The sequence below is a fragment of the Aspergillus stella-maris genome (genome assembly GCF_047715825.1).
Source record: "Aspergillus stella-maris strain CBS 113639 unplaced genomic scaffold BDV14scaffold_105, whole genome shotgun sequence".
Lineage (NCBI taxonomy): Eukaryota > Fungi > Ascomycota > Eurotiomycetes > Eurotiales > Aspergillaceae > Aspergillus > Aspergillus stella-maris.
The window spans coordinates 74,565-83,587 of NW_027396899.1; the positions used below are offsets into that span (position 1 = coordinate 74,565).

The following is a 9,023-nucleotide window of genomic DNA, read 5'->3' on the forward strand; positions in this document are numbered from 1 at the left end:
GGCCATCGCGCCGTGGGTACGCTTGGAACTGCCCTTTTGGGGTTCTTGACACCTTAGGCTGCCACTGATAAGGCTCCAGCGGACCGGGACTGCCTGAGCTCCGGAGGCCGGGAGCAGCTGACATCAGACATGGGTTCCTTGCTTTTTCTGTGTTCCGTCGGTTTCTATGGGACGTGCCAGCATAATGATGACTGTATTGTTCGTTCTTATCCATATCAATATCCTACTTAGTCCTTAATATACAGACTTATAGACTTCTGTCTCTCTTCATTGTTCCAACCTTATCCTTCCCACGTGCTGTTATCGCTATCAAGTATCAACCTTATCCTCCCGTCCAATCTACCCCGGACAACCTCTATCTACTACCAATACCATGTCGACTTCAATTGCCAAAGTCCACCCATTGCAGCGGCTTCCCAGTCCATCCAGAGGGATCTCTGCCCTGGTTCATGTATGTTGGGTTTTACAATTTTAGGATTCATCTCTAATTTGGCTCCTTCCGCAGGCTTCCGGCTTAGCCAGCTTCATATGGTCCTTTAAGTAGTAAGTTTATGCTTTTCAATAGATATATAATAACACAGCTAACTTATAATCAGCATGAATGACAATCCCAACTTTGCGTCAGTGCTATTATGACTATTGTTCCTGCTTCCCGTATTCGTCCGGCAATTGACTTGTGTTATACCGTAGCAACGAAGCATACGGATGGCACTTTCAGTACCTGACCGTCATCGGTCTATCTCTTGCGACAGTCACATTCGCTACCGGTCTACTAGCAGACCTGACTATGTCGCCGCGACTGTTCCTGCTGAAAAATCTGCTATCAGTCTGTAGTGCCCCGATGGAATTTCTGATCAGCGTTCTTTACTGGGGTCTCCGTCTGGTTGGTCAACTAGTCTCTCATAAATTGCTTTATGCTAACCTTCATATAGATAGATAAGCGTCTCGTGATTCCTGAGTGGGCTGTGATTCCTATGCACGCCGGTATGCTTGCTTTGGATGTCCTCTATTTACTTCTTTCACTAACACTCCCAAAGACATAAGCTTCCACGCCATCCCGTCAATCGTCTTCCTAATCGACATTCTCTTCCTCTCCCCACCGTGGACAATCAGCATCGGCCCAGCCCTCGCCCTCTCTAGCGGAATCGCAGTTAGCTACTGGTTCTGGGTCGAGCGCTGCTTCGCGCTTAACGGGTGGTATCCCTACCCCATCTTCGAAGCCCTCCCACTAGAAGGCCGCATCGGGCTCTTCGTTCTCAGCGCCGTCGTCATGGCCCTTAGCACCGCAACGCTAAAGTGGCTCTACGGCCGTGTCAACGGTTTCGGAACGCCAGCGAAGCCTCAGGCGAAGCCAGGGTCTGTCAAGACGAATGGAAGTCTCTAGAGTGCTTGCTTTAAAACCTTCCGCCTTGCTCTGATTGCTCGCGCTGATTCAACGACCTACAACTACATCCGTCTTCCTGTTTGAACCTTTCTACTCATGGCTTTACTGAGCTCATTTCCTGCGTTCCTTTCACTGCATGTGCATGGACATAAGACGAGAGAAACACCTATACATACTCTATAGAATCTACACGGATATTGGTTAGACGTACCGTTTGTGTACTCTGATGTCAGAGATCCCTACTCTCCAAGGTCAAAGAACCTAGCTCATACCAAACAGCCTCCTCTCCTACCGTCGAGGCGACAACTCAAATATTCCGTTGTAGCCTGAGGCACCTCAGTAGCACTCGTACCTTCCATATATGAGCGTTAAGGGTCGCTCTTGCCCTATTCTCCGTGCTCCAATAAGAAAAGAGCAACCCATCGTTCCTTCCGTTAACATCACCTGAGCAACAAACTTGCTTGCCTATCTGGATGAGTCCGGTCATTCCTTCCTTCGTCCATGCGCATGGGAAGTACGGGTGTCCGCGGGCCCCAGGTCAGTGGTCTGCGGAGTTTACTGTTAATCAAGCCCAGATTTAGGGCCAGCTTGATAAAGGCTCGGCGCGCAGTAACTCGCTTTTGTCGCGAATAACATGAATGAGAAATGATTCAAAATTCATTATTTTCGCTCAAAAACCTCGTAGGCATGTAGATAGATAGATGTCAATAGTAGTAGTACAAAGGAAGGAGACCATGGCAGTAATAAACCCAAGTGAAGGCTACCGGTGTGGGACTTCAAGTAAGTGGAAGGAGCCAATGGTATGCTTTGACGTAAGTAGAGGGATAATTTAAGCAATGAAGTTGCGTCGCTTGCGGTTAAACGCCCGCTGGTCCTTCAACCATTGTCTGTAGCCCTGGACACTGCCAATCTTCTCGCCGTAGTAATCGGGGACGGGGTTTGCCATTGAGGTTGAGGATGGGTCGACGCGGTAGCGCCTGATGCGGTCGAAGAACTCTTTCTCTTTCTGTCCATTGCCAAGTTTAGTCCGCGTGCCTCCAAGAGCCGGGATGGGAAGTTAGTATTGACTTCAAACGTACCAGCATGAATGCCTTCTTGTAGTTCCGATTCGCCAGAGTCCAAACCGCATTTCCAAAGAACGGTCCAACAAGCCAACCCACAGCACCGCAGGCCGCCGCCGCCATACCGAGGACAACGAACGGGTCAAGGCCCATGACCTGCGCACCCAAGTTCTCGAGGTTCAGGTTTCCGATGACTTGCAGTCCAGTCACTAAGCCTGCACCTCCGGTCACGATCGATGACGCAAGAGTATAGCGGCGGCGAGAGGCGCGGAGCTTAAAGAATGAGTTCCAGTCGAGCTTGGCAGCTTCCTGGCGGGCTTCGGTAGAGAGCGAGCGGACGGGGGTGGTTTTGTGAATGATGCATGATTTGGAGATCGATAGCTGAGGCTTGGAGGAGGAGGGTCGGGGTGTAGAGGTTGCTTTGGGAAATTGTACGGTTGATGTGCTGGATGGGCGTGTTTGGGTCTTCTGCGAGATGGTTTGATAGAGGGAGGATTGGTAGGCGACTGCGCTGAGGGTGGTCGAGGACAGCCGGGCGCACAGGGTAGCGCCGCGCACGGGGTTCATGATGAGGGTGGAATGCATTCTGAGAATCTTCGTGAGGAGGAATTGAGCACAAGCGGAGGTTATGTTGAAGGAGTCGCAGGAAAGCTTGAGGCTTTCGTCAGTCGTCGGGGACAGGCTTGGCGTGTTTATGTAAGCCGATATAGACCTGCCTCGAAGTCCCCATGTTTGTTGCAACTCTCCACGTCATTATTTTATTATCAAGGTATTGGATGAATAAGAAGCATAAAGATTCCAACCGATGATATGAAACATTTTTAGTTTCTGTCTGGAGATTAAAATCTACCACATCTATAGCTTGGCTTGGCTTGCCCGCGATCTTGCTTGGTTCCTCAGGACTCTTCTAAGTATTTTGCCTGACCCGCTCTTAGGCACCTCGTCTAGAAACACAACTCCACCACGGAGCTGTTTGTGACGTGCGAGATTATCCTTGACATAATCCTTCAGTTCTGCCTCAGAGACGCGCTTGCCGACTTTAACCACAACATATGCCTTAGGCAGCTCATTGCCTGGCGCCTCTGGGTCCGGTGCGCCCACAACAGCGACGTCCGAAACGCTCTCATGGGTCAGCAGGAAGCCTTCTACTTCCACTGGAGACACCTGCAGTCCTTTATACTTGATGAGCTCCTAGAAATCGTTAGCATACCTACTCCTTGGCTCCCTTAATTTCCATACCTTCTTCCGGTCAACCATTATTATCTTTCGGTCTCTATGAGCCCCAATGTCACCGGTCTTATACCAGCCATCTGATGTGAAAGCCTCTGCGTTCGCCTCGGGATTTTCGAAGTATCCTTTGACAATCATCGGACCCTTCAGCAAAATTTCGCCCTCCTCACCATCTGCCACGTCTCTCGTGTGATCATCCACAAGCCGCAGTTTTGTATTAGGTAGCAACGGGCTGATACTCCCCGTGTTATCGGCTTCACCCCAGGGCATGGTCGTCACACTACCTGTCGACTCTGTCATTCCCCAGCGCTGACTGATGTTACAACCCAGCTTCTTCTCCGTCTGCTCCTGCAGCTCAAGACTCATAGGCGCTGACCCAGACTCTGCTCGGATCAAAGTCTTGAAATGGTCCGTCACGCGGTCACTCCGCAGAATGGCATGATACACTGGCGGCGCTGTAGCCAAGAACGTCACCTCGTACTTCCGACAGTGCTCGATGAACTCGTCAATATTGAAACGGGGCATCCAGTACACCGTCCCTCCCGCAACGGCCGGCGTGATGAAATACCCCAAACACCCTGCAATATGCGCCGTTGGAAGATGCCCTATCGTCCGATATGGTGCTTGAAACTGCGGCTTCTCCTTCCTCGAATCCCGCAAGACCAGCTGGGTGAATAGAGCCTCAGAGACGAGGTTCATATGCGATAACATGACACCCTTAGGGGGACCCGTAGTCCCACTTGAGTATAGCATGCAAATCGTTGTATCCCCCAGCCTCGTGATATCCGTGACGCGATCCCATTCTAGCTCTCCCTCGATAATCTGCAGGTAATCCTTCCCCGTCTCACAGTCGTACAGCCTTCTCCTTCCACCATTACTATCAAGAACCAACACCCTGCTTTTTGGAACCCCACAAAAACTCGCAGCTTCAAGCGCCTTGCCTTTATTCTCCTCACACGTAACAATAACAGAGGCCCTTGACTGCCGAAGTTGTTTCTCAACTTCCTTTGTCGTCAGTGCCGTTGACGCAGCGGCGTATACACCCCCTGCACCGATGATACCGTAGAACACCGTTGGCAGGAGGACCTGGTTTGACGACATGCAGAGGACGGCATCTTTTCCTGCACTCTGAATGCCAATGCCAAAATGAAGCCGGAATATATATGTGAGCTGTTTTGTGTATGTCCGTGCTTGGGACTTTGTTATGGAGTTGGTGGGGAAGGACGCTTCGGCGTGCAGAATGGTAGATTCAGCTGAAAGGCAGAGGGATGAGTCTAGATTGGATGTTAAGCTGCACATCTTCACCTTCACGAAGAGTATGAATCCGTACCGAATATGAGGCTGAGTAGGTCGAGCCGGGGGAGGTCATAGTCTTTGTCGGGAAGGTAGATCATGGTGCAATTTGACTTCTACGCAATGTGATCGAGTAAACGAGAGTTATTTATGAGGTATAGATAATGGCGGTTCTGGAGTCATGTCCGCAGAATATCATTTGACTGCGATTACTATTAAGTCGATAGTCGAGACCTAATCTCGGCTACTACAAATTGCGGGGATCCCGAGGCTCATACTATTCTGCGGGATGTGGATGGATACTCCAACTCCACATTCATCAAATTGTGCAGTGTGCATACAGCGTCAGTAGAAGCTGGAACGGTTTATGAAGTCGAAGCCATACCAGGCCAGTAATATTCTCGTAAATAGTCGTCAATCAATATATCCGTGTTGTCATACAAACCTCATGTCATCTACAGCTTCGACCCCTTAACCTTAGTCGGGGGGTCAATGCCAACATCCGGCCACCAAGGATAACTCGCTGGCAAGCTCGCCTCCACGTCTCCCGTGAACTTTGGTTTCCTCTTCTCAAAGAATGCTGTGACACCCTCTTTCTGGTCACTGTATCCAAGGGTCAAGCAGTTAGTACAATTCTCACGATGGACCATGGAACAAGAGACATGGTTGACATACGGCGAGACAAACCGCCCGTAAATAACTTCACTCTCCAACAAGTGCGCCTCCTCTGGACTCTCGGGCCCGCGCCACATCAACTCTCTGTTTAACGCACTCGCTTGCGGGGAAACATTCTCCGCTATTTCATTTGCGAGTGCTAGGGCCCTGGGCAGCACCTGGCTCTGCTCTGGCATGGTCTCGTTGAAGAGGCCCCCGAAGTGTGGGCTTGTAGACGGGTATACGCCGCCAGTAGAGACGAGGTATGTTGCGCGGCTGTGGCCGATCAATCGAGGGAGGAAGTATGAAGAGCAGGACTCCATTGTTATTCCACGGCGAGCGAAAACAAACCCGTATTTGCTTGTCTCGTGGGCAATCCTATATTTCGTCAGATGTGTTTTGTGTCAGAGATAGATAGATAGAGTCTAACGTACCTGATAGCGGCCGGTAGAACCATCGTCATCCCAACTCCCACAGCTGAGCCCTGCATAGCGGCGATGGTTGGCTTGCGGCATTTATGTACTGCTAGAGCAACGCGGCCACCGCTGACATCCAACAGTCAGCTGAATACAACCTGGTCACATTGAAGGAAACATACGTATCCCGATGCTCTCTTGCTCTAACGCCCTCCCCATGCTCCACGCGAAATCCAATTTCCAGATCGGCCCCCGCACAGAATGTCTTCCCAGCGCCCGTCAAAATAACGACTTTCACCCGTTCGTCTTTATCGAAGAGTCCGTAAACCTTCTCTAGGTCCTCTGCCATATTCTGTGTAAAGGCATTGCGCTTTTCGGGGCGGTTGAGGGTCACGATGACTATAGGTGTTGCGGTTGGACCACCGACAGGGTAGTGGGACAGTTTTATGTGTTTCGTTGGGTAGGACTCGTAGGAACTGGGGATTGTGAGGGGAGGTGGGGCGTAGTAGGTCATTCTGTGTGTTGGGGGTGGTATGCGTTTGATGGTGTTGTGAAGGGTAACGGGCGGGCGTAGAAAAGCTATATGAAGGTGGAAGACGGGTCTGGGATCTTCTTAAGATATCACTAATCTCGGCTCCATGTTGGCAGCCGTCGGTGGTGTTGATTATGTTTTCTGGATTTACGGAGAAAGCTTGGGGAACCTCGGTATCTCCGGTTACTTTCAGGAACAGTGAAGGTTACCCCGCAAATGCGGAGGAGCTTCTGATTGACATCTTGGTATACTCTACGAGGCTGATTGACTCGAAATCAATTGTATATATTGGTTCAAGGAGTGAATATAGTTGGTAACAAAATCAAAAAGACAGTGGTTAGGAAGGCAGTGTTGAACTACCTTTTACGGTACTCAGGCAAGTTGCGTTAGCCTTCACCGTAGAACTTCTGAAGCAGCCGTATTTCAGACTAGTAGTCGTCTCCACGACTGATAACTTCCTTGTTCGACTCGCGTAGCAGGATAGTGTGTTCCCACTGCGCGGAGTACGAGCCCTTTACGTCGATAAGAGGGGGGTAGACATCGACGACGCCGTGCTGGACCAGGGTGTTCATCTATGACATGTCAGTAACTGCCGTTGACCAGGATGTGAGATTACTTACACCCGCAAGGTACCGCTGTAAACCGAGACGATCCAGATAGCGACGGCAAAAAACAATAGTGCCAAAGTTCTCGTTGATCGTCTTATAAAGAGACCTAGCAGAGGCCAGAGGCAAAGACACATGCTGCGGTGCATCATAGGACTTGCCATAGCCATAGACACCAACCTAGCGACAATTAAGCTTTTGAAGGGTTGGAAAATCTGGAAAACATACATCATCATGAATAGAGCCTCTGCCAGTGCTCCCAAAAGTTTCGATGGCAAATATTTCTCCTTCTTCCATCTTGGTCTGATCGGAGTTCTTGACGAATGGGATCGACTTGCCGCCATGGATGCGGTACTGCTTGATATCGTGCCCAGTGATGTTTCGCACTGGTTTTACGGGGTAGACCTTCCCGCCGATCTCAACTTCATAGCTTTCCATGGCTTCTTGGATGGCGGCGCTGACGTCGCTAATGCGGACATCGATACCGGCGTTCTAGAATGTGTTAGCAGAGGCTTACGCCACTTTTAATGAGAGCCATACCTTCAGTCCAGTATTGGTTGCGTCCTTGACCGCGGCCAGCAGATTGTCATAGACCGGGTCAAAGCTCATCGTAAACGCACTATCCACGATCCACCCATTGATATGGACTCCAAAGTCCACCTTCATCACATCCCTCCTCTGCAGAATGATGTCCTTCTGTCCAGGATTCGGCGTATAATGTGCAACAACGTTGTTCAGCGACAGACCAGTAGGGAAACCCAATCCAGCCTTGAGACTGTCTCCAGGCTCAAGGCCGGCATGGCCGAGCAACGCCCGCACACCCTCGTCAATATCCTCAGCAATGGACATTAGTCCTTGTCCGGGTTTGACGGTTTCCTGGGTGTACTTCCGCACTTGACGATGAACCTCTGCCGCCTTTCGATAATCATTCAGCAATGAATCATCTTCCAGATGACGGCGGGACATGAAGCGGAGCTCCTGGTCTGTAGTCCGGGAGGTGTTCTCGTCATAGTTCATAAGCTGTCCAGTAGGGTACTTCCCTTGCGGGAAGAGCTGAGACAGTGGAACGCGAGGCGGGGATGATTGCTTCGCGGACTTCTTCTTGCTCTTCTTCTTGTTTTTCTTCTTCTTTTGAGTTTGAGAAGCGCCGTTGGCCGATTCGTTAGTTAGCGGGGTTTGGTGCGCTTCATCGCCGTCGGCTTCGTCGCTGTCTTCCCTGAGCGCACCGTCTCCGTCAGTCTTGAGGTGCACACCTCGTGGCATGCCGCCAGTTGGCGACTCAATGGGGCCGTTTGTGTTGTCTGATTGAGTTAGCAAAAGCTGGAGTTTAAAACAATCGCCAAGTTACCTTGACCCTTGTGAGCATCGTATTCTGGAGTCTTTGAACCCATGATGCCATATGTATTGAGCTTCTAAGTTATGATACTGGGTCTAAGTTGCTGCTAAGATCGAGATATCGCAGGCATCGGCGGGGTTTTTTTTATTCACTCGCACGTGACATGTTACAATGACTCGGTGTAGTGTCGGAGCATACTGCCACCCGTTACCGCCTGCCCCTAGGGTCGACCTCGCTTAGTCATACATTAGTCAGGTAGAATTATCTTAGCTAGGCGGCCATACCAGCCACCCAATGGAAGATTATCCATCACTTCCCACAGGTAATGAGCCCTCTACGCGTAGAGAATATGGTTTCTTGCTAGTATATGATATGCAGAACTGATTCTCGAATCCCCAAGCAACTTGCTACGCGAATTTTCAGCACCCCAAACCCGTACAAGGGGGGGTAAACAACAACATTGTGGATCCTTGGATCAGGAACCATAACAAAGGCATTTTCTTGCTAGAATG

At 50.3% G+C, this 9,023-nt stretch overlaps 5 protein-coding genes across 5 annotated transcripts; 1 reads left to right on the forward strand and 4 right to left on the reverse strand.

The window, feature by feature from the left end:
• The first annotated feature begins 188 nt into the window (after nt 1-188).
• BDV14DRAFT_184856 (putative integral membrane protein) lies at nt 189-1,623 on the forward strand. Its single transcript, XM_073770576.1, has 6 exons — nt 189-451; nt 506-543; nt 597-620; nt 691-883; nt 933-984; nt 1,038-1,623. Exons 1-6 carry the CDS (start codon nt 374-376, stop codon nt 1,382-1,384), a joined length of 732 nt encoding a protein of 243 aa, XP_073622323.1. The 5' UTR covers nt 189-373; the 3' UTR covers nt 1,385-1,623.
• Nucleotides 1,624-1,912: 289 nt separating this feature from the next.
• BDV14DRAFT_12566 (presequence translocated-associated motor subunit PAM17) lies at nt 1,913-3,071 on the reverse strand. Its single transcript, XM_073765980.1, has 2 exons — nt 2,464-3,071; nt 1,913-2,390 (listed from the first exon to the last, which is right to left on the reverse strand). The coding sequence occupies exons 1-2, from the start codon at nt 3,028-3,030 to the stop codon at nt 2,214-2,216; spliced, it is 744 nt and encodes a 247-aa protein (XP_073622324.1). The 5' UTR covers nt 3,031-3,071; the 3' UTR covers nt 1,913-2,213.
• Nucleotides 3,072-3,115: 44 nt separating this feature from the next.
• BDV14DRAFT_206926 (acyl--CoA ligase) lies at nt 3,116-5,069 on the reverse strand (the record flags this gene model as incomplete). The annotated part of the gene is made up of 3 exons (XM_073775030.1): nt 3,116-3,636; nt 3,685-4,949; nt 5,006-5,069. The coding sequence occupies 3 exons, from the start codon at nt 5,067-5,069 to the stop codon at nt 3,301-3,303; spliced, it is 1,665 nt and encodes a 554-aa protein (XP_073622325.1). The 3' UTR covers nt 3,116-3,300.
• Nucleotides 5,070-5,423: 354 nt separating this feature from the next.
• On the reverse strand, nt 5,424-6,552 carry BDV14DRAFT_206928 (enoyl-CoA hydratase/isomerase family protein; the record flags this gene model as incomplete). The annotated part of the gene is made up of 4 exons (XM_073775031.1): nt 5,424-5,571; nt 5,644-6,000; nt 6,057-6,167; nt 6,221-6,552. 4 exons carry the CDS (start codon nt 6,550-6,552, stop codon nt 5,424-5,426), a joined length of 948 nt encoding a protein of 315 aa, XP_073622326.1.
• A 287-nt stretch (nt 6,553-6,839) lies between these two features.
• On the reverse strand, nt 6,840-8,635 carry BDV14DRAFT_184864 (putative methionine aminopeptidase, type II). Its single transcript, XM_073770577.1, has 5 exons — nt 8,524-8,635; nt 7,716-8,476; nt 7,404-7,667; nt 7,191-7,355; nt 6,840-7,142 (listed from the first exon to the last, which is right to left on the reverse strand). Exons 1-5 carry the CDS (start codon nt 8,564-8,566, stop codon nt 6,999-7,001), a joined length of 1,377 nt encoding a protein of 458 aa, XP_073622327.1. The 5' UTR covers nt 8,567-8,635; the 3' UTR covers nt 6,840-6,998.
• Between the last annotated feature and the right edge of the window lie 388 nt (nt 8,636-9,023).

What these genes read in the sequence shown, in the direction of transcription:
- BDV14DRAFT_184856 (XM_073770576.1), top strand. Translation starts at nt 374, where the DNA reads ATGTCGACTTCAATTGCCAAAGTCCACCCATTGCAGCGGCTTCCCAGT. An exon ending in AATGACAATCCCAACTTTGC is followed by an intron (nt 621 to 690) that starts GTCAGTGCTATT and finishes GTTATACCGTAG; the next exon opens with CAACGAAGCATACGGATGGC. An exon ending in TTTACTGGGGTCTCCGTCTG is followed by an intron (nt 884 to 932) that starts GTTGGTCAACTA and finishes ACCTTCATATAG; the next exon opens with ATAGATAAGCGTCTCGTGAT.
- BDV14DRAFT_12566 (XM_073765980.1), bottom strand. Translation starts at nt 3,030, where the DNA reads ATGCATTCCACCCTCATCATGAACCCCGTGCGCGGCGCTACCCTGTGC. An exon ending in ACAAGAAGGCATTCATGCTG is followed by an intron (nt 2,391 to 2,463) that starts GTACGTTTGAAG and finishes GGCAATGGACAG; the next exon opens with AAAGAGAAAGAGTTCTTCGA.
- BDV14DRAFT_184864 (XM_073770577.1), bottom strand. Translation starts at nt 8,566, where the DNA reads ATGGGTTCAAAGACTCCAGAATACGATGCTCACAAGGGTCAAG. An exon ending in CGATGCTCACAAGGGTCAAG is followed by an intron (nt 8,477 to 8,523) that starts GTAACTTGGCGA and finishes TAACTCAATCAG; the next exon opens with ACAACACAAACGGCCCCATT. An exon ending in CAACCAATACTGGACTGAAG is followed by an intron (nt 7,668 to 7,715) that starts GTATGGCTCTCA and finishes AACACATTCTAG; the next exon opens with AACGCCGGTATCGATGTCCG.